Source organism: Mus caroli, unplaced genomic scaffold, assembly GCF_978045245.1.
Source record: "Mus caroli unplaced genomic scaffold, Mus_caroli_1 scaffold_10, whole genome shotgun sequence".
Lineage (NCBI taxonomy): Eukaryota > Metazoa > Chordata > Mammalia > Rodentia > Muridae > Mus > Mus caroli.
Window position 1 is genome coordinate 1,905,085 of NW_028227265.1, and position 26,764 is coordinate 1,931,848.

General features: G+C 40.9%; 1 protein-coding gene across 9 annotated transcripts in view; it reads right to left on the bottom strand.

Annotated features, from left to right (window-relative positions):
• Pard3 (par-3 family cell polarity regulator) overlaps nt 1-26,764 on the bottom strand; it is a 544,654-nt gene that overhangs the window by 208,413 nt on the left and 309,477 nt on the right. For 5 of the 9 annotated variants that reach the window (XM_029480763.2, XM_021170618.3, XM_021170617.3 and 2 more), the window contains exons 10-15: nt 23,159-23,298; nt 21,753-21,881; nt 19,526-19,564; nt 11,970-12,158; nt 11,170-11,340; nt 2,018-2,168 (exon numbers count right to left, since the gene is read on the bottom strand). In XM_029480763.2, coding sequence (XP_029336623.1) covers nt 2,018-2,168; nt 11,170-11,340; nt 11,970-12,158; nt 19,526-19,564; nt 21,753-21,881; nt 23,159-23,298 — 819 coding nt within the window. Of the gene's footprint in view, nt 1-2,008; nt 2,169-11,169; nt 11,341-11,969; nt 12,159-19,525; nt 19,565-21,752; nt 21,882-23,158; nt 23,299-26,764 lie in introns of all 9 variants that reach the window. The other 4 variants (XM_029480762.2, XM_021170616.3, XM_029480764.2 and 1 more) reach the window with 1 other exon arrangement.

Below are 26,764 nucleotides of genomic sequence, written 5' to 3' on the forward strand. Positions count from 1 at the left end.
ATAATTCCCAGGAGCAAAACCAAGCATAGCAGGAGGGACCAGCCTGCAAGGGGAGTCACCATGAGTAGAAGGGTCCATTACATACTTAGCAGAGGGAAAGAAAACACTGCCTCCCAGATTACCTGCTGAAAAAGACTAACAAGTCAGGACTAACAAAACCGGGTGACAAAATATGGAAAAAAAAAATGACGTACTCCTCAACCCATGTTACACATTTCAACAAGTCACTAGGTGAAAGATCTGGGTGGGGGCTGGTATGTGTTTGAGTGTTAGGTTTTCGCCTTCCTCTGAAGAACCAGGGGTTGGAGGCAGGATGCTGGTTACAGGAGCTGGTGTACCAATGGGCTGATCAGTATGGCAAATCCTATGTTCCTATAATAAAGTGGAAATTACAGCGTATCACTTTGTATGCACACAGATCCAGGGACACATGCACACATCCTTTCCCAGGGGTCTGAGAGTTTTTTCAACAGGTAAGAATTTGACAAAGATGTTTTACAGCTTGACAAGGAAGCGTAAATAACCCATCAGCAGCGGTAACCAACACGCACATAGCGAGCTAGAAACTAGAAACAAGGCCCTTTACACTAAATGGGGGGTCAAACCAAAAGCAGGGACTGCCTCCCTGGTTCTCTTGTGTCACACGTAAAATGGGAAAAACATGCTTGGACCATATCAAAGGTAACAAACTGAGAATTTAGCAGTTTCTCCAAGGGGGAAAGCTAGATGAAGAGGAAGAAAAATGACAGGGAACTTCACTACTTATGCTGATATACAAATATGATTTTTCTGCTGTGCTCAGTAGAAATCTCTTTGATGATACTGTTCCTTAAAGCACTCGTGTCTACTGCTAACACACCACCTTGCCAACAAGACAAGCTTTCCATGAACACCCCACCAAATCAACCGAACTCCGTTTCAATGATGCACCACAATGGGAACTTGTATTTGTATTAGATCTGTATTAAGTATTCTCAAAATGCAATTAAATTTGGGATTTTACTTTAGAGAACTGCAAAACTCATCATAAAGTCTGAGTTTTTTATGTCAGAAGTATTTCTTATATCTTAAACTCTCTCAAGTTAACCCCCAGATGAGCAGTTCTGCAAACCCAGCCACTCCAGGGTCTGTTAGGAGAAGGCCTGGCCTATCTAGTAGGACAAATGCCTATGACCACTTCACCCACTGGAGCCAAGATGGCAGCAAGAGGCAGATCAAAGTCGCAGGAGATGAACTGAGGATTTAAAGAATAAAGCTGGGTTTCTACTGTGGTTGTTTTTAAAGACATGTCTTACTATGTACCTCATGCATTCTTTATCTGTAACTAAGCAGTTCTACCAAGAGTGACAACTTCTAGCTTCACTTTAAAGTTGTTATGCATATGTGCTGCACATATGTGTGCACAAGCATGCACCACTGTGTGCATGGGTATATGTGTGCACCCATGTGGCCCAGCCTTGGACACTGCTTCCCAGGAGCTGTCTGCTCTGTTTTTGAGAGTCTCTCATTGGGACCGAGGGCCTGCCTTAGGCTAAGCTGGCTGGCCATGAGCTCTAGGGATCAGTCTGTCCTCCAACCCAGTGCTGGGACTACAAAAGGACCAACACATCTGGCTTTCTATATTGGGATCTGGGAATCAGAAATGGATTCTTAAGGTTACACAGCAAGGGTTTCACCAACTGAGCTGTTTCCACAGCCCTTGTCATTTGTTAAAACGTAGCTTCCCTTACTGTTCTCAAGAAGCCCAGGATACTGTGACTATTAAAAACACTTCTTTCACATCCTTTTCCTTTCTGTCTTCATCAGACATCTGGGAACTGCAGCGTATTTAACCACTCAGTGCATGGATGCACTTTCCTTACATTTTTGTTTCCTGCATGACCATAATAAACCTGTTCTCTTTTTCTCTCAGAGACAGAGGCCTCCTTTACATTAATATTGCATTAAGCCCCTCTCCATGAACGAGCAGGGTAAGCGTAAACATGAGATGAGATGAAGAGAGCTTTACCTGACTCACCCATTATCCTGCTCAGTGCTGCGTTCCTGGTGGGCGACTCATCCAGCCCCTCGATCCCACTGTAGAGGGAGTGTGAGATCCTACGTTCTCGGTCATCCAGTTCTGTTTCGATGGGCAGCTCAGGTGCAGCAGGGCTCCCAGGAGACCGCAGCTATAGAGAAAGGGACAGGGAAGTGAATCTTGGAGGCTGGTTAGCAGCGTGGGGCCATGATAACAACTTTCTAAGGCTTGCATCCAGCCAGGCCTCAAATGAGCTAGAACCTTTCAACCTATACCACAATAATTTGTACTGTCAGCTTGGCCTAATGACCAACTTTCTGTGGCACTTTATTCAGCACCCCCTATGAAGCTCTGTCAACATTTGAAAATGTGTATATTGAAAGGGTTTTTTTTTGTTTTTTTTTTAAGTTTCACCTTATTGCTTATTTTTCTAAATTTGACTAGAGGCATGTACTGAGGTCAAGACAAACTATTGTTTAATTTGGGATTCCTGCTACCTGTCACGTTGTGGAAGGCAGGCCTTGTCAGCAGATCCTGGACTTCACTTAGCTTTGTACCTATGTGGCAGAAACACATTTTCTTCCTCCATGTATCAGTTTAGGAGCAAGAAAGCATTTACAGAAGTATAGGAAAGTAAGTCAGATTGTTTTGCATGTGTATGTATAGCGTGTGTGCGTGTTTGTGTGTGTGTGCACCATGTGTATGGTTTTTTGCATGTATATGCATAGTGTGTGTGGATCATATGTACAAGTTTGGATGTGTATGGGCTCATGCATTATAGTGATCAGGGATGAGGAGGCCTGAGGTTGACCCTGAGTAACTTCCTTGATAGCTCTTTATTGAGGCAGCGTCCTTCCCTCAACCTGGAGCTTGTGCACTGTCATTAGTCTAGCTACCTCTGCCTCAAGAGTTCTAACATAATGGGCAGTTAACCATGCCCACTTGGCTTTAACGGAGGGTCCACTGGTCCAAATCATTGTGTTAACACTTAAGTGTGTTATTCACAGAATCCTCTCCCAAGCTTTGGACTAAATATTTTGATGAGGCACACAATGACATGAGTTTTAAAGTCACACAGTCTCCTAAATGAATAACAAGAAGCAGGTCAAGGGCTTGGGGCAGGGGCAGGGGTGGGGGCGGGGGGATGGGGTGGCCCAGTTTACACTGTGCTTGTTTAGCCTGGTAAGGCCCTGGGCTCAATCTCCTCAGGTACTGAATAAACTGAGCACAGTAGCTCACACTTGTAATCCCAGCACTCAATGCAGGTAGACCAGAAGCTCTGCTACAGAGTGAGTTTGAGGCCAGCCTGGGATACAAGAGTCCAAGTTATAAAAGTTAATTTTTTTAAAGTTTGTCTTTTTTTTTTTTTTTAAAGATCAATCTCTATGGCTTTGGGTTAAAGTTGTACGGCGCCCTCCTCATCACAGCTGCCATCCTCTCCAGAGAAATAGCCAGAGGAAGACATCTGCATTAGGAAGGACTTAGCCATTTTACTTGGCCAAGGGTCCGGCATCACAGTAAGTATAAGGACCCAAGTGGACCAGCTCTCTGAATGGTGCTACTGACATACAGTCAGACAGAGCCTGAGACGAGCAGATTCTTGTCAGGCAGAGTGGCTACCCCATTCAAACAGGGAACCTTGCTGGTATGCTGTCTTCCACTGAACCGAGTATTGCTTCTGTTGAAAACTCTCCTGTGTTTATGTAATGAGATACTTAATGACGCTCCAAGCTGTAGGCTGAGCTTGAGAGGTACCAGAGAGGTGGAACCCATTGAAGGGTCAACGCAATTACAACCAGGGACCCTCAAGCTACAGGAGAATAATAAACTTGCAGTGTGGCGAATTAGACTAATGAGGTTTAAACTGTGAAATCGGGGTTCGTTTTATTAGTTTTTCCCTTGAAACTGCAGATTACAGCTGACAGCTTTACTGGCAGGTAAACCACCTAAGGTCGCTGATATAAAGACATACAAGGATGCTGTTTAAAGCACCGTGGGTACCTCGGTTCTAAGATTCCTCGAGGAAGCAAAAGCAAGAACAAACCTCATACCCTTAAAGACAAGGGCACTTTTGCAACGCTGGCCATTTAGAGCCATTGTATAGCTCTATAGCCAACTGCTTACCTAGTATGCCTAGGCTGGAAGTCCCCTAGCCACACAAAGGAACATTCAAAACAAAACCAAAAACCTGATATTTTAAATGATGATATACATGAAAGACACTTGCCCTACTAGTCTCTAGGAAAAAGTACTGCTTGCTATAGGATATTTTATCAGGAGACCCAAAACAAAAAAAGTCTTTGCATTTGCTTTCAAAAATAAATTTAGATAGCTGGGTAGTTATGGCGCACACCTTTAGTCCCAGCACTTGGGAGGCAGAGGCAGGCAGATTTCTAAGTTTGAGGCCAGCCTGGTCTACAGAGTGAGTTCCAGGACAGCCAGAGATATTCAGAGAAACACTGTCTTGAAAAACCAAAAATAAATAAAATAAAGAAAGAAATTAAAAAAAAAAAATTGGCTCCACTATACAATTCTGCAATTTTCTGAGGGGAAAAACAAAACCTTTATAAACATTCTTTACTTTAAAAAATTAAGTATGCTGAGGGAATATTTAAAGCTATATTAAGTGAAATAAAATTAATTAAAAAGAATGGGCAGGTTTTGTAGAGAAAAATCACTCAAGATGCATGTTCTTGAAGGGTGCCCATGTAAACATGTAGCTCTGCAACCTTGTCTAATTTACATATGAAAGACAGATTTAAATGAAGCCATCAATAGTCTACAATATAAATATTTAACAGGATTTAGAACACCTTTTAATTCCTCCAGTTTTAGCTTGGTTTTGTTTTGTTTTGGCGACAGGGCTTCACTATGCAGATGCAGTCCTAGCTAGCTTGGAGTTCACTATATAGAGATCAAGGTGGCCTCAAACTCACAGAAATGCCCCTGTCTCTGCACATCAGGATGCTGGGGCCACACCCTGCAACTTCTCCAGGATTTTGTTTTGTTTTCTTTGTGGGGGTTAGTACTGTTTGTATTTTCAAAATAGGGCTTCTCTCCATAGCCCTGTCAGTCTTGGAACTTAAGAGATCTCTAAGTGCTGGGACCAAAGTAGTGCAAAAGCAGGGTGTGTCAGGTGGTCCCCCGGCTGGCAGGATAAAGGCAGCCTGAAGAGCACTACTACCCACTCGTCCACATCTCGCCAGCTTTTAAACGTTAGCTTAATGCCTAATAAACATTACTAAAATTAATAAAAATTCAATAAAAAGATACAATTTTTAAAAACAATAAAATTAGAAAAACCAGTGTGTCAGCACAGCTGCACTTCTCAGGCTGCAAAGACCCTTGCCCTGGTCTCTAGAACAACTTTCTATCTACTGAGAAAAAATAGTTGGTGTTTCCAGTACAGCACCCATTCTGCAGGATATAAAATATCCCATCTCTTGACTCATTAACTGGAAATTTATTTTTCTTTGTGGTCACCGTGCAAAGCAATTAACAAGCAAGGTCAGTGATAAAGGCTCCTATGAATCACTCTTATGATTTTATTTACATAAATGGTAGAAACCATAAGAAAATTGCAAAGCAGTATAAATATGTTTTCAAAAACATATTCAGATGATATATTGCTTTTATAAATGGCATTGGCATGCTCTTTAATAAATCACTTGGATATTATCCAAAGATTGTACTTTTCTTAATTACTTACAATATTTTCTTCTTATAAAATGCTTAAAACTCTATGGAAAATAATAATACAATTTCTGGATTCTAAATTAATTTTTTTTTTTTGGAGGAGCTAGAGAGATCTAAAAACCATCGTCTCTGCCTGAAAGGTAGGAAAAGTTAGTATCAGTATAGCCTGAACCTCCTGCTCAGTTACCTTCAGCCTGATCCTGGCGAGCAATTGGGAGAACTTATTATTGAACTTATTATTTGAAATTCTAGTTTCCATTTACATTTTATCCCCATGTTTGTCATAAAGCAGGCACGGACTGACTGTACAATTAGCTGAATAAAAAAAGAATGAGTCAGAGTCTACAGAAAATAGCCCAGCAGGTTGTAGGGGAGTGCTCTTTTACGCTGGGTCCATCAGGGTATGGCATCCGGACTACCTTATAGGTCTGTATGGACAATATTTATGTTGAAAGAGTCATAAGCCTGAAGTAAATAATAAACAGATATGTTTCAGATCTAAGAGAGAGGTTATTGGCTTCTAAAAGAAATTTTTTAAGGGGCTGGAGAGATGGCTCAGAGGTTAAGAGCACTTGAATGCTTCTCTAAAGGTCCTGAGTTCAATTCCCAGTAACCACATGTTGGCTCACAACTATCTGTAATGGGATTTGATTCCCTCTCCCGGCATGTTTGAAAACAGAGCACTCATATGCATAAAATACACAATAAGTAAATCTAAAATTTTCTAATTAAAATATAATTATATAATTTTCCCCTTTCTTCCCTCAACTCTCAGAAATCCATGGTCTTTAAAAAAACTGTCATTATTCAGAAATATATAGATACAACCTGCTCAGTCCACATAATGTTACTTCTATGTATATGAGTTCAGGGCTGGCCACTTAGGGTTGGATAACCAATTGGGGGAGAGTTTTAGGGCTCAGTGTTATATTCAAATTCTGTTTTTATTTAGTTTCCTTCATGCCCTTAGGTAGTGATAGCAAGAATCTTAATGGGATGGGCCTCCAGGTTACTGAGCCCTTTGACAGAAGAACCAGAAACTCACACAAGAATCCCATGTTCCTCTCCATATCACTGGGAAATGACACAGTCAGTCAGATCAAATGTGTGATGGTGAGGATCCTCTAAATGACTGTCACCATGCTGGCCATAGCATGTCCCCTACTCCCCCTCTTCACTGACCTATCCAAATTCATCTCATAAAACACACAGGTCAAGAATCAGGACTTATTCCTCAGGGCCGCTTCTATTCTGTGTAGCTTTCTAATTCCAAAAGGATAAAATCTAAAGAAAGAATTAATTTTGAAGCAGTCCTTGATATCTAAATCCCCTCACATGAGATTTAAGATACGGCTCACCTGGCAGAGCTTTATTCTTAGGCTAAAACAAGGTTTTATATAGAATTGCTTCTCTAACAGACATACTGAAATAACTATTCTATGACAAATTACAGCAATTCCCACAAATATCCATTCCCTTCAGATATTTAAAATCAGCCTAATTCTCATACATAGCTTATTCTGAGGACCACACAGAGGTACTAGTCCCCTCCAGCCTCCTTTGGAAGGCAACAGATTTCTCAATTTGTCTTCCTGTTTCATGTATTCCAAACAGGAAGGAAGGAAGGAAGGAAGGAAGGAAGGAAGGAAGGAAGGAAGGAAGGAAGGAAGGAAGGAAGGAAGAAAGGAAGGAAGGAAGGAAGGAAGGAAGGAAGGAAAAAGAAAAAAAATCATGATATTAAAAACCAAACTAACAAAAACAACCAACCAACCAAATCTGTCTTTAATAACATCATCCTTTAGGAGTGAATAGGGATAGGGCACAATTTCTAAAAATCTCCCATCATCCTTCAGAAGTAAAGGGGCTATGAAAACATAGTGAAGAGAGTATTCTAAAGTTGAAAGGATGCCTGAGGGACTCAGCGAGGAGGAAAAGGTGGTAGAAGCAGCAGCCAGATTCAAGGTAAAGAGAGACCAGGTGAGTTACCAGGCACCTACGTGTCTGTGAAACAGAGCATGATCAGGTGGAGCAATGCAGACAATTCCACAATGGCCTGACCCTGGGGCCAGGCGACATGACCAGGCATCTACCCTGGAGAACTAAAGAGATCAATTTGCTTGGCAGACTGTGGAAGAAGGTCCATCTAGCTAGTGAGAGTCAGTCTCTAACAGAACACAGGGAAGGGCAGTATCTACATTAGGACAGCTCAGATGCACAAGAACGGGCTGGGAAGAGACACTCCCAGACAAAGCCATAGATAGAGAGGCCATGTCTGAGAGCTTATGGGAACCTCATATCTCTGAAGACATATTTCCAGTGCTTAGGAGATATGCATGGAGAACATCTCTAATCTCTGCATAGGAGGAGGTTGTTGGCAGAACACAAGCTCATGAGATTCAGCATTACATCATTATCCTTCAGTATCCTTGGGCATCTGTTCCAGGAACACCCACAAACCCTCAACCACAGGGATGCTCAAGCCTTTATCTGGAAGAGCACCATGTCTACACAGAACCTACACAGGTCCCTCTACACACAAAGTCTCTGATCTATAAGGACAAAGAAATGTAAATGTAGTAAAGGGCGATCAGACAGTGCTGTTTGCAGTAGATGACACCACATGTCTATGTATGCTAACACAAGGTGACTAGTTCCCTTATATTTTCCTCATGAAAAATGTTGGGATTTTGTGGAACACAAACATACTGTGCAGGTGAGGAACAAGCTTGGAAGCAAGCATCAGCTTGGGAAGATATGCAGAGAGGATCAACCTGGGAAGAGTCTGAGGCTCACATACACAGGAAGGACAGGAAGTGGAGCCAGAGACTCACAGCAGAGGAAAGAGAGCAGAGATTAGAACTCCGACATCAAGCAAAGTAGACCAGAAGCACTGCTCAGGAGACCATTGCATGCTGCAGAACTACAAGAAACACAGGTTTTAAACAGCAACTAGTGTGGAGATCAGATATAAGGCTATGCCGATGTTAGGCAGACAGTCTACACAGAGAGGCTATGGAGCTAGGTAAATGCTTTCCCAGGGACTTTTGGGTGTGAGGCAAGCACTTTGGGTAGGGGTGAGAAGGAAAGAGCTCAGAGGATAATGTCTTTGTGCAGTAAACACAAGGACTTGAGTTCAGAGCGTCAGTGCTTGTGTAAAACCAAGTCACGGCAGTACTTTCTGTAAAGTGTAGTGCTGTAGAGTGGTAGACAAGTGGAGAGAGATCTCAGGCAGATCACAGGGACTTACAGTCCAGCCAGTCTAGCCAAACTGGAGAACTGTGATGTCAGAGAGACCCTGCCTCAGAGAATGTCATAGATAAGCAAATGCATGTGTGCCATATGCATACATCAACTGCCTCCCCCCCCCCCCACATACACACAATATAGCACCCCAACCACGAGGAACAGAACCATGTGGCCAATACAGAAGCTTCTTTTCATGAATTCCTGCCTTTTCTAAGAGAACATCAAGAATACAAGCCTTTAACTTCAAGAGACTTGGGTGAGATACTATGCTACAGACTCAGACTAGACTCATACCTACAAGGAGCTCAAGAACATTACTGTAGACTGGGACTCACTCATGACAGCAGGATGGCCTATGGGGACACCTATATTTACTGTAGCATAATTTACACAATCCTTCCACGATGACTCGGACAGAAAATGTTTTGGGAAGTGATATAAATCTCACACCAGCAAAAGCACACGTGAGGCCTACTGGGAACCCAAACTGCGCTCCTTTGGCTGCATAATTCTTTAGTCAAATCCTCTCAGTACAAATAGCTTCTCCATACTTACTCAGCAACACACACACACACACACACACACACACACACACACAAACTATAAGCTACTGTGTCCTAAGAAACAGTAAGAACCAGCCATATAGGAAATGATAACAGAGAAACACAGTCAGCTATGTGGATCATGGCTGCTCCCACACTTAAATCGTCTTCATTCATGTAAATTCAAACGTAGAAGTAAAAGTGACAGGGATATTTCAGTAGGGAATCTAGATTCACATCTTTCATAGGGCAAAATGGAATAAATCAGTGCCTTTATCAAAACATTTTCAAGCTGGTGCACGTTTGCCTTACTCTTGGGGAATCAGAATCCTACAGAAACAGAATGATCTTTGTTACTCTTTATTGCAAAAGTCTCCCACACCATTCCACATTCAGGGTGTGTGCGTGTTTATGAGATTGTGTGTGAGTATATGTGAATGTGTGTGTGGTAGTGGGTGGGTATGCATGCATCCATGCATGTATGTATGTGTGTGCACATGCCAGCAGTTGATACCCTCTATGGCTCTGTGCTTTATTTTTTCTGAGTCAGAATCTCTTATTGAACCTGGGGCTCGGAGACTCAGCCAGATGGATGGCCAGTGAGCTCCAGAATCCACGGATTCTTTTGTCTCTATGTATCTGGGATGGAAACTCAGGTCCTCATGTTTGTGCAGCAGCATCTTCCCTCTCTGCTGTCTTCTTAGCTTCCGGATCTTGCTTTTAAAAAGATCAAGGTGATGATACTTTTGTGAATAGACACTGCTGTGTTTTCAGAACCTATCAAAATTTCTAACATACAGAAGATGTTTAATACATACCTGTCCGCTAACCACTGTCCTCAGGAATTGGAAACAACTCATTTCTCTAAAGAACTACCTAATATAGATACATGTGTTGCACACCATTCTGAGAACTATTCACAAGCATCTGCACAACTTGGACTAAAAATACCAAACAATGATTTCACAAAAAATAACCACTGTTCAAGACATCACTGAAAGGCTGAGATACAAGTCAGTAAGAACACATGACCAGCCAGTGTAATATCTGGAATCCACCCCTTAGCACCACTAGTAGAATAAAGAGGGGCAGTCCTGTGGGTAACAGGGACTCTCAGGATCAAATTTGAATTCTTCCCATTCAAAAGAATGACTGAGGTTTTCAGTTAATGTTATATTGATCTTTGTTGTAAAAATTAGCTTAATAATTATGCCTATTTCATTCTACACTTGGCAAATAAAAACAATACAAGTATGTGTTGGTTTGAATAGGAAAGGCCTCCATAATCTCATATATTTGAACCTCAGTTAATAGGAAGTGGCATTATTTGAAAGGATTAGAAGGATTAGGAGATCTGGCCTTGCTATAGCAAGTATGTCATAAGGCTGGGGCTATAGCTCAGTTCATAGAGCATTTGTCTAGAATAAGCCCTAGGTTTGGTCCCCTCTATTGTATAACCAAAAATGATGGTGCATACTTGTAACTCCAGCACTGGAGAAGTGGAGCTAGAGGATCTGAAGTTTAAAGTCATCCTCCACAGAAAGTTCACACTATGCTGGGTCACATGAGACAATGTTTGAAAACAAGATGTTCTCCTGACAAACCCGCACAACCTCATATAGCCAAAGAGATAAGTGATGGCTCTCCCAGGCATCATCCTCTCTTTACCTCGTTACATCTGCTGATCCGCCTCGCCACAATGAGCTGGATCATGCCTCGCTTGTTGCCCTCGGTGGACATGGACCTCCGTAGAGTCTCCATGGCTTCCTGGTTGGCTTTGCCCAGCAGAGATTCTCCATTCACAGCTATCAGCTGGTCATTTACCCTCAGCCTTCCATCCTGTGAAGAAGGCAAGTGAGGATTGCTGAGCAGTCTGCAAGAGACTGCTTTTCTGTAAGTTTAAATAATTAAAACAAAAAAGGAAAGAAAAAGGGATCTGGGGGCTTTCATCTCATTGTAAGCAGCTGCTGTAGCCTCTGTCTATTTCAGCCTTTTAGACATTCCCAAGCCATTATTATAATCTGTTAACTAAATGGAATACTAATTCAAAGGACACAAAGTGATCATCATGGGCTTGCTTGCTTTCAGAAACAGCCATCAAGGTGGTTTAGAAATGAGATCCATGAACATCAAGACAACTGTAGAAAACTGTTTTCTATAAACAGCTAGGAAACTCACTCTAGGTCTAGAAGGAGCAAATGTCCTCCCAAGAGGGGGAGGAAAAGGATACCTTCTCCCCAGCCCAGGACTCATGCTTTGCCTTCCCACATTATTATCACTGAACGAATAAGACTACAGATGAGATAGAATGAAGAGTTAAAGTAATGAGCTCCAATCCCCAAATGTTCACCTAAATAGAGGATCTATAAAGAAAATGTTACTAAAAGAACGTATCAGTCGGGGGTGGGGGTAGGGGTGGGTGAGAAACCTCGCCAGCAGTGGGATGAACGAGAATGACCAGCTCTTACTTTAGATGCAGCTCCACCATTGATAATGGACTTAACGAAGATCCCCAAATCTGCGTGGTTCTCTTTGGAACGGTTCCCCTTGACACTGACACCAAGCCCTGCAGATCCTGAGTCATTCAGTGGAACTTCAAAAGTCAGAAACTCCCTGGTACCATCGGGTGTGAGAACAACGTCCTCATCTTCAGCTTTCTAAAAGGGAAAAGAATTGCACAGGGTATTAAAATATCGATGCCTCTTTCTCCAACTACTACAAGAAAGATCTCTAATAACAAGTTCTCTAATGAGAATAGGCAGGTTTCTTTCCTTGACAGGATCCATGAGGATGGTACAACTGTCTTTCAAGATGAACCCTGAGCCTGGTCTGGTAGTGAGGAGCTTCAGGCCATGCTTACATCAGTGTTGTACCAAACCTGCAAGTGACTCTAAGAAACACAGGGATAACACAAAAGAGATATATAGACTCCTAAAGTCTGGGGCTAGTCTGCAAAGTCTTTGTACTATTCTGTCTTTGCTATGTAAAACAACTTTTAAAAAGCCAAGATAAGCAAATCATTTGTCTTTGCATGGAGGATTTACAGTCATTAGCAGTTAGTTCAATATTCACTGACACTGTGTCCATTTTATGCATAGGCAATATCAAAAACCCAATGATACAAAGCTAGCCAGGAAAGGTGCTCAGATTTAGGGCCAGTGCTGAGCTATAACCAGCAACATCTGGGAGACAAGATAGAACCGAATAACATCTGGGAAGAGATTTCCATAATCTCACAATCACACATCATATCACTGACGAATATCGCATAAGCACCATTGTTTAATTAATTAGCTATGTACAACTCTTTGGTTTCCTAACTGAAGATGCTCAAAGAAAGTCTTTCAAGATCCCACACAGTTAGGATATATAAACTCTTGTTCAACCCCCCCACCTAAAGTAGAGGAAGAAATGAAAAATGAATCTATAACTAAATGGAGTATGGTGTGAGTCCACATTCTATTACTAAATGCAAGTTCAGTACCCAAGAAGAAAGGGCAGGTTGCTGTCCAGGTCCTCAGCAACCCCACCAAAGGTGAAACAAACCATCTCAAGTGGAAAAAACAGACTTCTCCTGCAGCATCAGTCTTAGAATGCTTAGGCCTCAGAGAAGCCTGAAAAGTAGTCCTCCCGTTTCCCAAATTGGAAACACTGCTGTAGCGTCCTTTTTAGTCATTTAAAGTGGACCATCAGTTACAGTGGTGAACTGTCACCCTAGATGGACGGCTTTCAAACAACTCTCAGTTCCTCATAAAACTTGGTTATTATAGAGGATAGGAACAGGATTTTTTTTTTTTGTATCCTATCCAATTTTTGAAAAATTCTAAGTGCCTAAATCAAGTAACAATAAAATGATTTAAAAGTGAATTTGAGGCTTTTCAAATATATATATATATATATATATACACACACACAAACATACATACATATGTGTGTGTGTGCATACATGTTTGTGTCACTGGTGATAAAGCAGGGGCCTCATGAAAGGCGGTCTAGAAGCTCCTGGCCTACATGGCCAGCCATGCAGGAGTGCATTCTTGGAAACATTTCAAAGAATAGCTGGACAGTGAGTAAGGAGTCAGTTTTCAATGATATAAAACTGCAACCTTTTTAGAACATGGTTAGTATGCAGTAATAACGAAAAATAAATGTTTAAAGGATAGTGTCAATATAAAGTAAATATTTACCATCTGACTGAGCTTCTCTGCTCTTTGTAACCACTTCATCTTTACAATATTCCCAGAGAATAATTGTGGTTCAAATCAATAAAACTAGTGAACTGGAGACAAACCAAGGTCAAGTAACTGTATCAAAATATTGATATATCACACATTTATTATACAGAAATATCTTTATACTCATGCAATGCTCTATAAATGCTAATGTTCACTTCATTTTTCATTTCTCTAAAACAAAACACTAGGTAATTAATTATTCTATAAATGACTACTGTTGCAGTCTTACTGTAAATGCAAAAATATACCATCTGGAGGCTGGGAGCATTTCAGTGTGAGAGCACTGGCCTAGCAAACATGTAAAAGAAACCGTGTTCATATCAGCATTACAAACAACTGAAGTAATAATACTTAAAAGAACACCCCATGTGGGAGATTTCAATAATCAAAAGAAAAAAAAAAACAGCATCAATAACTCCAAGCCACATCACTGTCTGCTTGTATTTGGAATTCAGAAACAATTAGGAGACAAATAGATTTTACTGAGAATGCTGCGTTTGAGAAGTCATGGATACTGTAGGTTCTTGGGCTTTGCTAAATTCAAGGAATCACAGCTGTGTTTTATGCACACAGGGACTCAACCGTTACCAATTCTTTTTTCCAATTCAGAGGACCTTAACTGTCATTGGCAGATTTAGATCTTCAGTTTGGCTTTCTCATGTTTACTGATTCCAACATTTCCATAATGATTTTACAAAAGCTTAAAATTCTCAGTTTTGTTGTTTTTTTTTTCCCCCTACTTGAAAAATCAAGACAAGGAGCTGAGTGAATTCATGAAGAAAAAGGCTAATCAAGGTGGGAGCGCTCCCCCACTGCCTTGCTTGGCAGTTTCACTTACTGTGAAAACCTGCAAGAGGCCTTGGGGGTGGGGTGGGAGGGTCTTCTCTTATGGTTCTTGTATCAAACCTTGAGACTTTATTGCCATTAAGAACATTGAAGGGAGGCACTGTCAGCCTCATTAGCATTTCATTATTAATCCTCTTGGCTCTTGAAGGAGACTGAAATTAACACCAGCTTTTAGAAATTTAGGGTTTGGGGGAAGCAGTAACTTTTAAAAGCTTGCTTTTCAAAAACCATTTTGAGATGCATCATGATAAACGCTGACCTAGTGCAGGGACCTCCGTGCTCCGGCAGAGTAGAAACCACTTTCTACCTCCTTGTTGTGCCACCTGAAGCTGTGTCCCTTCAACTAAAGGGTTCTAGTTTGCACTTCAGCACAAAGGTTAACACGTTCTCCAACATGCTTCAGCTGGTTTGGCTGCTCTCTCACACACATGGGTAGTGGGTATCTACTGTGTGCATGTCTGTAAAGCATGAACAAGTTCCCATCAAACTTGACTGCAGTTCTCCCCTGCATGCTTCTCCATCAGCAAATTTGCCTTTAATGTCCAGAAAACAAAGGTGTTTTGTTTTGTTTTGGCCAAGCCTATTAGAAATGGGGGTTCTGCCTAGCATGCCCTGTGAAAGCTATCGAGTTTCCCATAATCCTCAGAGAAGAATGTCCACTGAGGAAGAAAAATGACCAACAGCCTTCTTCATTCCCTACCTAGTGTTTTCTCTTCTGTTAACACTAGTCCCAGTAGCTGAGATTCTGACTGCCCAGGAGGGACTGTGAAAGTACAGTGAACTTAATCACATCAATCATTCCTAAAGAAGGGGGAGTGACTATCAAATCTCTGGGTCGAAGAAATGCATAAAATAGAGAGAAGAAAACAAAGGGGGAAAAAGTCGTCGATACAGAGCACAGTAAGATGGGAGGAGCACATGGAGACAGCAGTGATATGTTCACAAAGCTCTTACACAGGAGTCCTGCTCTACTGAGTCTTTAGCCTGTAGATTCCTGGAGGATCCATAATGAGGGAGAGATACTTCAAATTCAAAAGAGAGGGGAGGAAGCCATTCAATAAGAAAGAATGGGTCAATAATAGGCAGTCCCCTTTTGCAAACTCTAATTAAAAGCTATAAACTGACTGGGAACAATCATCCAATTGCTAAAGGCATTCTTTAGAGCTATGCCTTACTCTTACGTATGTGCTTATTCATACTTTTTAGATCACAATCACATATCTGGACTTTCTACGTTATTTCCTGATTCAACGAAGGACAAATATTTTTAAAGACTATTTTTTGTTTGTTTATAACAATAATAGCTATTAACTTCCAGTATCTGACCTGAAAAGTATTCAAAGGAAAAAAACAATCAGAAAAACCCAAGTGAAGGGATATTCTCAAAGAGATGTGCTCTTTAAAGAATTAAAAAGGTTCTCACTTTAGTATTTTCAAAAAATGTAAAACAAAGATACACTAAAGAACCACTCCAGACGAAGATTCCAGACACATGACTCAATGCCATGCCATGACCTGGCTTGGGCTGGAGCCTAGAGGGCCATTCTGACTTCTTACTCGTTTATTTTATAAACTACTGTGGGCAGTTGGAGCACTGTAAAACCAAGGTCACTTTATTGGTTCTAACAACTAGAGTATGGCTACATAAGAAAATGTCCTTGCATTGAGACATTCAGGAGAAACAGAGAATTACTTAGATAATTTACTGTCAGTTCAGGGGAATAAATGTTATACAGTGAGAACAGTGTGAAGCCCGCATGGAAGGAAAAGGGTGAAACCGGTGTTCAAATGTTCCAGAGTGCTAACAATGGAAGATGAAATAGAAACTTCAGGGTTCCTTGGAAAGTCAGTTGCATGGTGTTTTGCTGTGGCAACACATGAAGGAACATTTCGCTGAAGCAGACACAGGTGAAAGTATATTCTGTTCAAACAAGCATGTGAAAGGACACGTGATGAAGGATTCTTCACTGATGACATGCATGTATTGGTCTGCCTTACACTGAGTAGTTAAGCTGCATTTGTCGGGACTCCATAAAGAGAAACACAGAGACTTCTGCTGGTGTGCTGCAGTTTCTTGCTGCTTCAGTGGACTTGGGTTGATTGGCAGAGTGATGTCAACTGAGGCAAGACTCATGGAGGACATGGGATGTTTGTAGAGTATAAATAGGACTCAATGGACAGTGACAGCAGTTGAACTAGGTTGCTCACAGAGCTAGTTGTGCCTCTCTTGTGGGTCTCGAGACTTCACTGATCTTTGCTTTGCTTAGAGAGGCATAGCAAAGAACTTTTTCTGGTATTCCTCCTGGTCCTTTCTGCTGACTCGTGCTGAGGCTGAGGCCTGGCTGTCTCTGTTAGGTAGTGCCACTGTTGTGGATTCTTGTTTGATATCTCTACTCTACCAAGCTGGACTGCTAATGTATTCATGAAGTGTTTGCAAGTGGATCGAGCTGCCACTGGTAACTGAACAGAACTGTCAATTCCCAGACACCACAGACAGGAGTTGCTCCCAAGAATGTTCCTAAACAGGTCCACTTCCCCCATCTCTTTTCTTTCCCACTACCTCTGGTGGAATGAAAGGGAGGTTAAAGTGTTTTAAGAACCATTACTAAAATTAGGTTTTGAAAAAAAATTAAAGTTACAGAAGAGGTGGATGAAGAGAACTTTTTGAGATTTTCACAAGAAAAAAAATTACCTAAAGGTAATTAATCCAGAATAGCCTTGAAGATAATAAAGTTTTTAAGTAAAAAAAAAAGTGTACAAAGTTTATCGCTATGCTACAAAGACAGCTGAGAACAAATGATGAAAAAATTGAGGTAAATATGTCAGAAACATTAAGCAGTTGTTATCCTGGTAAAGGTACCATAAGGAATTCCAACTCAATTCCTTAGCGAGTCGGCTCTGTTTGTCTTTCCAATACCCCTACATCCCTCAGACTTGATAAGAATCGGTGTGGGCAGATGAAGGATTCTAATCACATTATGCTTTGCAGAAACCACAGAAGTCAGGAAGATTCAGAGCTGCAGAGGAGCGCCATTCATCCCACAGCCGTTCTGCAAATCCCTCTTCCTGTGTTTATACAGCAAATGCTTTGGGATACGGCTATAGCAATGTATAATACTAATCATAAGATAAAAATAAATATGTACACATAAAGATGTAGGAGAACAGAAATGTCCCTTGACTCACAGTGAAATTATACCTAGATAAACCCATTCTAAGCTGAAGACACTGCAAACCCAAAATGCATTTAGCATATCCAACGTTATCCAGCACCGCAGCGAACACTCTGTTAGCTTACGTGTGGATAAAATATCTACTGCAGAGATTTTCATCTGATAAGGCATTCCAGTGCTCCGATCACCTACTGATTTCTCATGGAAACTGAGATAAAAGGATGTTATACATATGTTTTGCCCTCCTGTGAAACTGGTATTTTGACCCTTTGTAAGCTGGGGGCTGCCTGTGTGTCAGGTTTTGAAGTCACAGGTATTTTTTCTTCCAGAGTAAATCAAAAGTTTCACATTTTCTTTTTGCTCATAATTTTCCAGGACTTTTGATGTTTAAGTTCGGGACCAGCTAGGATTTACCATGGTGGCTGGTAAAGAAAGTGTCAAATTTGTAAAGGTGAATGGTTGGCTGTGAGTTCAGCTCTGTAATAGGATGTTCAGTATGTATCTGGGGACGAGCCCAGCACTAAGTAAATAAACCACTTTTTATAACTGTTGTTGTACAGGCTGACTAAGCCACAGTTTACTACTAAATTGAAATGCCATCTTTAGACACAAACATACATACGTATAAATACACATACAAGTTCATACATGTGTGAAAAATTTGTGTGCGGAATTGCTCGTTGGAGTTAGAGGGCCTATTTGCCTGTGCTTTGACAACCTCTGCTGGTCCACACTACACAGCTCTCCATTGTCTTTGCCACAGTGACTATCTTTTCAGATAGAGCACTCTCCTTAGCTCTCCTCAGGGTTTTCATGGCTGTGACTGGCTGAGTCATTATACATCCAAAACCTCAATCTTGTGGCTCTTTCTAACCTGTACTCATTGATGCTACTTTCTGACCTGACTCTGCTCTGGGGTCTTATTTGCCATCCAGTTTTAAAATTATGAGATGTTTGAAAATATCATTCTATTTATTTACATTGATAGTTTATGTATCATCTGTATTTTAAAAATCAAGTCTGATTAAAGCCTTATAGTCTGATGATTTTGGTTTACCTATTTGGTTATAACTTTTGGAGGGTGGGATAGGGGAGGGAGTAGGGCTCCTACATATCCCTGGTTGTCCTGTAACTAACTATGTAGACCAAGCTGGCCTCAAGCACACAGAGATCCACCTACCTCTGCTTCCCAAGTGCTGGGGTTAAAGGCATGTACCACCATATTTGGCTGAGTTTGGGAATATTTTTATTTGCTATTTAAGATATAAAGATCATTTAATATACAAAGATCCTGACTTTTATCTGGCTAATTACTGTCAGCACTAAATTCTCTCTCTTCTACCATGGAATATATTGTCACAGAGACCAACATATTGCTTATAACAGACAGAATACGGCATACCCTTAGTTCCCAGTGTGGATTAGGGCTAGTTTTCTAAAAGGAACATAGTTGAGCTACATCTGTATTTGAACTTGAACGCCTGACTTATCCCCTTCCTTTTTTTACTGTAGCAACTATGATTACCTTCATCACTGACACATCACCATATCTTTCCTGATTATACTTTATCCTACACTCTCTTAACCTCACCATATTGTACAAAGGAACAGAAAATAATCCCTCTTTATGCCTATTGGACAAGGCCTTTCCCCCAATATAGAACAAAATAAAAATTATTTTAAAATTAGATCACTTTGGTAAAGAGACAGGAAAAACAGTATCATAGTGAATTAGCAAGTATTGAAACACTCTAAAGACAAGCTTCTTACCGTTTCTTTTGGAGTCTGCATCTGGCTTGGTTCAGCATTCTAGAAGAATGAAAGAGAAATATCAGTACAGACTGGTTTTCATCATCAAGGCCAGGGACACAATGCTTTGTTAAAAAAGATTAGATTGTTTTAAAATTAGATTGTTTACATTGAAAAGTAAACATTGTAAGGTCATTATAAGTGGGCTGACATATGGCTGTCTTCTGGACTGTCAGGGTTTAGGTTCAGATTTCAGCAGTTCTTCTAGACAGAAGTCTCCCCATTCATTTACATTACCTCCTAAGCTATGTGCAGGAAAAGAAACCTCATCAAACTCTGTATCTAAATATGCTGCTATTTCTAAATGTGTTTTCCAATGTCCCCAACCAAACCTCAGGGCTATTTGACAGCTATACGGATAAAAACCAGTCTGTACAACAGTGGGAAGCACTAGAATGTATTCTATGGGAAACACATGTAATTCTTCCTATATAATACAGAACATGAAAGGTTGATAATTTGGCTTATTTAATTTTTAACAAAAGGCAAAACACCGATTAAAAAGTACTTAGATTAAGACCCTAGAACTGAGACAGAGAGAAGAGTTACATTAATTGGAGTTAAGAATTATTTTTAAACACTCACTTTGACTTTTCAGAAATGTTATTATTTTAAGTCTCAAAAAGCAGCTGCAGCAAGCATAACAGACTGACAGCCTACTGGCCCTGTCCTTAATGAAAAGCTCACAAGCAATAAATTAAATGAGGGAGGGGAGGGGGAGGGGGAGCAGCAGAAGGGAGAAACAGAAGCCTGGAAGATCCAAATTGGCCCAGAAGAACCTGCATAACCTCAGGCTGGCACTCGCTCTCCTGTGAGACTACTGAAGAACAGGGCTGCAGTTTGGCAGGCTCAGTAAGGCCAACATGCAGCCTCAGAGTGCCAGGCAGAGCTGGGGCTGCCTGCCCACCCAGGGGAGGCTGGTGCTTTGGAGGGGGCTCATTTGCAATCGAATAGAGACATCCCAGATTTAGGATCAGGTGGCATCTTAAACGCAAAATTGGATAAGAGTGGAGTAAAAGGAAAAAACGGCATTTAAATGGAGAGAGGATGCATTAAACATTTGTTAACTATGACGAAGTTTTCATAATTTATTCAAAATAAACACAACACACAAGTGTTCACTTACTACCCTCTATCAGAGTCTGATATCCCCACAAGGCCAAGTCAGATTTTCAGGTCTGTGTGTAACAAGGGATTGGACACCCATGACTGAAATTTAGCTTCAACAGATATTTAAATAAACAACTAATTTCTATGGTGAATATATCAGCCATGATGCAGCACAATGCATAATTTAAGAGAATCGGGCCTATGTGACAGATTTGGGAACTGTAGCCCTAAATCCTGTCACTTGTCAGGGCTACACAAAGCTAGCAGCTAGCTGAAAGGAGATATCAAACATCTGAGATGGCTCGGGTCAAATCTGCTTCGGGATATTTAAGATGCTGCTTGTGCCTGAGCCAAGACAACCTTCTAACCACATCAAAAGATAAGGCCGACTCTTCTAAACAAGCCACTTTTATACCTAAGTATAGAAAATTCACATATAAATAATAAAAACAACAGTTTTTTTTCAAAAGCATATTCAGAACTACATTTACGCTCTGTTATCTTATTCCCACACCAAAACCATTTCGACACCTCTGCTTAATGGTTAACATCAGTGTGGAGGGCAAAGGCGAGCTATAAACAGTGACTATTGTTTATGTTTTTCCAACCAAGGTCACCTGTGCTTGCAACATGTCTTTATTTTCCTGACACTAATTTTGTTAAGTTTCCCTATCCATCAAACAGGAAGCGCCATTAACTTTGCTTAGGTTGTGTTTACTACAAAAATCTAAAACCCAAAAACCTGTCATACGAGAAGAGGGTTTGGCAGTGTTTTGAGTATACTCTTTGGGGTGATCTTGGGTTTCAACAGGGTTAGCAGGAGAAACAGTGATAAACACAGGATTTCCCTGAAACCTTCCCTGTAAGCTGTTTATTAAGCACCTATCCACGCATAGTTGAGGCGTCTATTGCTAAGACTGGTGTGGTTGAGAATGCTTTGCATTGAGATATGCATGAAGAAAATAAAAACTAGAGACCCCTGATGGCAGGTGGACACAAACATTCACCACTGAGTAGGCAGCCTAGGTCACTGGTTCACATGCATGAGGAGTCTTCCATCTGCCTTACAGTTACACACCATTTCCCTTGGGTGGAAAGCCTCTTCCTGACGAAAGACCAGAAGGCTCACAGTCCCCTCCATCTTGGTGCTTCTCAACAGGGAAACAACTTCCTCCTGGGATTTGCCTGCTAAATCTACTCCATTGACCTAAAACAAAGAGAAAACGTTTAGTTACAACCCTGTCCAGAACTGCAGAGGAAGAAAAGCCAGAGATCCAGAACTGACAGTGTTGGTTAGTAAGTGAGAGTCTTTCTGTGCAAATTTTGGTCATGACCAGGTAACCATAGAAGCTTTGGTGGCTCATAAAAGAAGTCGATCAGGTAGCCAGATGTCAGTGAGGAAGTAATAAATGCTTTATTGCTCACTCATAAACCAGAGCTGCAACTGCCACAAACATGCCATAAACAGAGCAACCAGGAGGTCAAGTCAACATAAAGCCACTACAAGAACTAAGCTCTTGAACAGCCTGTGTGCAACAGGTTTTCCAACAGTCAAACAGGAGAATACAGCAGGAGTCTTTAGTACAAATGTGTTGTTTCAGTGAAAATGAAGAATACTCTATCATTAAAAGGTAAACACTAAACACCAAAAAGAATCACTAAAAAAAAGATAAATACATACATACACATACACATATATATATATACATACATACATATATACATACATACATACCAGTTTGGTAGGGAAAATAATGACCCAGTGTTGAACTCTTGCTTAAAATCCCTAGTGAGGGCACTTGGGTATGGCTCAGTTGTAGGCGTGTAGCTTGATGCTGTGAGGCACAGCTCAGTACAGAAACACTAGCATGAGTGTGGAATCTAGCTTCATTTAGAAAAATAGATCTTAAGTTCTGAGTTGGTGCCTCTTTCTTTTGCACAGCTTCCAACATCAGAAATTATGTCTATGCGTATGTTTGCAGTGACCTTAAATGCCAGTGAAGTTAAACTATAAGCATCAAAAGGAGATTGCTAAAATCTGTTTTCCTTGCTGATGACGTTGGATGCTGTGTCTCAGTTCGTGGTCCAGGTTGCCATGCCAACCTTTTGGCCTTCCTGCAAGACCATGTTCACTTTATCTGTCTTGGTTCTGTTGTCTAAGTAGCTGACTTGCCTATGCTGACACATATTCTGTAGAAAGCTGTCTAAAAATCAAAATCACAGAGGTATGGTACATGCATAATGACAAGATACGCTCTGGGCTCATAGACCAAATATCTATATAGTTAATATTTATGAATAATCTAGACATAAAGATAATCCCTTCAGATAACAGGAGAAACATACAGTAAAACAAATTGTTTTCTGGTGCAACACTCCTGCTAAAATACACAATTTTCTATTTCATGAAAATATTTCCAAGCTAGTTCCCAAAGAAAGGAATTTTTCGGGGAAGCCAGAAGTGCTGGCCTAGAAGCCACTCACCTCTATTAGCCGGTCTCCTGCCTTGAGTCTGCCATCCTGAATGGCAGCCCCTCGAGGAAGGATATTCTTGACATAAATGGGAGCTGAGCCACCTATGGTGACGTCCCTGGAGGTGATGCTGAATCCCAGTCCTTCTGTACCTAAGACAGAGACAGAGACATCTGTAGGTGCTGCTGTATACTGTGCATGTGCGCCACACACCAAGGACTGGATGCTACCCTGCATTGTAAGCTGGCCCCATACTCTGTATTGGTTTTACATTTGATAACATCCAATGGCCTATGCTTCTTTTTTTAATGCTTTAAAACGTTTAATGAAGTTTTCAAACTGGACTGTTTGGAAGATTTAAACTGTTTAGCATTAGAAGCCATTAATCTTCTTTGGTGGTCTTACCAAGGGCAAATTCAAGTTAATAAACTCATATGTGAACTTTAAGTCTTTGGATACCAAATGGGCCTGACAGCTCTACTTGAAGAGACTGCCCCACCTAGGGATCCATCCCATATACAGATACCAAAACCAGACACTATTGCGGATGCCAAGAAGTGTTGACAGGAGCCTGATATGGCTGACTCCTGAGAGGCTCTGACAGAACCTAACAAATACTGAGGTGGGTGCTCACAGCTAAGCACGGGGTACCCATTGGAGGAGTTAGAGAAAGGACTGAAGGAGCTGAAGGGGTTTGCAACCCCATAGGAAGAACAATATCAACCAACCTGACCCCCCCAGAGCTCCCAAGGTCTAAACCACCAACCAAAAAATATACATGGAGGGACCCATGGCTCCAGCCGCATATGTAGCAGAGGATGGCCTTGTCGGACATCAGTGGGAGGAGACGCCCTTGGTCCTGTGAAGGCTCGATGCCCCAGTGTAGAAGAATATCAGGACAGGGAAGCTGGAGTGGGTGGGTGGGGGTAGCACCCTCATAGAAGCAGGGGGAGGGAGAAGAGGATAGGGGGTTTCCAGAGGGGAAACCGGGAAAGGGGATAACATTTGAAATGTAAATAAATAAAATATCCAATTTTTTTTTAAAAAAGAAGAAATCAGGAATAAAAATTTCTGTTAAAATATATAAAAATATATAAAATCTTTGGGGTCTGGCAAGATGGCTCCGAGGTTCAGAGCACTGTGTTGTTTTAGAAGACTTGGGTTTGATTCCCAGCACCATATGGTGGCTCACCACAGCTCTAGTGCCTCTTTGGCCTCCACAAGCACGGCATGTGGTGTACAGACATACGTGTACTATGTCTATACACACTGAATAAAAATAAACTGGAAAAACTCTATGAAACCTCAAAAATCAAGTATTGGGGATAATGGTATTCAGATCGAGAGCATGAAGCAGGAGAAAGGGGGAAAAAAGTGCTCAGGGATGGTACACAGAACAGTAATATTTTTAGTAAGTACCCTTCCTCATGCCCCGAGTACAGCCACCAACTTAGATACATGAACTCTGCTGCTTACCTTTGTCAAGTTCCCTTTCCAAGTAACTGAAATGCTCCCATGCGTGGTCCCATTCCCCACACTGGGCAGATCACTCAGGAAAGAATCCACCCGGGATGAGGGATACTAAACCCTAAGGTCACCCTCTCATGTTTAAAGGCACCAAGGTTAATGGGATATCAGTAACTATTTTCTTGCTTTAATGACTCCACGTTGTCTTTGGTAGACTCCTTCGCAAACAATCTTAGACCAGTAATGTTGGGGAAAGAAGTGACATCCCATTAGAACCCAGAAGTAAAGAACAGAACCACACTAAGGTGCAGCGTGTTTGGAACCTGACAAATTTCTACGGAGTCACAGAATTCTCTAACACTTCTAAAGAGAAATTTCTATTTGAGAGCATTTATTTCTTGGGCTACATTTCAGTTAATAGGATGTCAAAGGGATGGCCGTGGTGAGAAGGATGAAGAGATATGCAGGGTCAAGAGTGGAGAAGAGTAGCCAAGCGTGACACGGGGTTCACATAAAAATGAATCAAAACGTGTAACACACAAGAAAACTGACCAAACATTATGAGTTGAAGAGAGAAAAGAACAGAAATGAATCTCAGTAGTTCCTGAAACGAAACACGCCAGAAACACTCTCAGGCTCAGAACAAACCCTCTATGCCCAACCGGAAACCACGTTCAGATTGACCGTTAGGTTTCTGCTATTGTCTGTCCTGAAGCCTTGAATGGCAAGCTGTCTATATGAATTTTACTAATTATTCTTCTGAGGCTGTCCCATATGTCTCTGTGCCTTCACAAGACTCTAATGGCTGGCAATAACATCTATTAAGAAAGGATTTTAAATTATTCTCTTTGGCAATATTAATTCATACAAACAACAAAGATGGACTATTATATGAACCACAATTCTATTAAAATAACAGCAGTAACCCCTAAATCTATGAGTCAGAAGTTCAGGCAATGACCTTTAAGGGAAAGATAAATAGATGTCAATTTTCATCTGGTGAAGCCAACAAGACATTCTGCTCTGATGGAAACAGATTACTAACCTTCTCCTCTCGCTTTATTAAAAAGCTAATTTCTACAAAAGAGCAGGGGATTTGAGAATGCCAGAGCGGTAATAAATATTAAGAAATCATAATTATTGAAGCAAGTGAGTTGGGGCTTCTCTGTAATGCAGCCTCATGTGACACAGTACCAAAATTATTTCAGTGAGTGATTATCCCAGAGACTTCTCTTTTTAGCACAAAGCATTGACTCCAGCTTGCAAACTAATATCACTTAGAGCACAAAGGTTTACTTTGAGTTGAACATATATTTTACATGATCACACTATTTTTAATGGGCTTCATGGAAGTCCCTCAATGTTACAAGAACTGGTAAAAAAAAAAAAAGCCATAATTTTCCAGCTACAAGGAAATGTTTAATTCTAAAGCAATCATTATGGCCATATCTGTATTCAGTCCTAATCAAAGACAATCAATGTTCTCTTCCTTCTTAAGTATAGTCAACACAATCTGTTTATGTAAAACATCTGTAGGCACTGCTGTAAAGGCAGCAGCCACTTCTGTTGCATATTTTCTCTGCTGGTTAACAAAAATTAATACAAACCTATGGGACGCTGCATCATTCAGATTAGCAAAAATCTGAGAAAGATTTAAATAAAACCCACCACTTTCAATTTTCTTTTATAAATGAAGATTAGACTTCCTGAATTAGTCTAATAAATGGCTTCCATCTTTCTAAATGATACAAAGCAAAGCTAATATTATTAAAATACTAAAAAAATATTGACTCCTTTAATAGTAAGTAAGATAACCCTCAATGAATGAGCCCACCTTACATCATAATTTGTCATATTTATTATTTGTGCAAAAGTTCAATTGATTGAATGAATGCTCCTCCTTCAGTAAAGAGACGTATGATGTTATAAATAGTGTTATTTATGAAGTAGCCAGACACTGGCTAAGTGAATACCGTCTTTGTCTAGGGAATAGGAGCGGGAGCTTTATTTTTCATACACCACTGTTGTGGCACTTGACATATTTTTGGTTAAAACCCAAAGCCTGTCACTTGAGTGGAGAGAGGAGAATGTGAATTGGACCATCCCCTTCCTGACAATAGACAGAAAACAGCGCGCTTCCCATACAGCTTG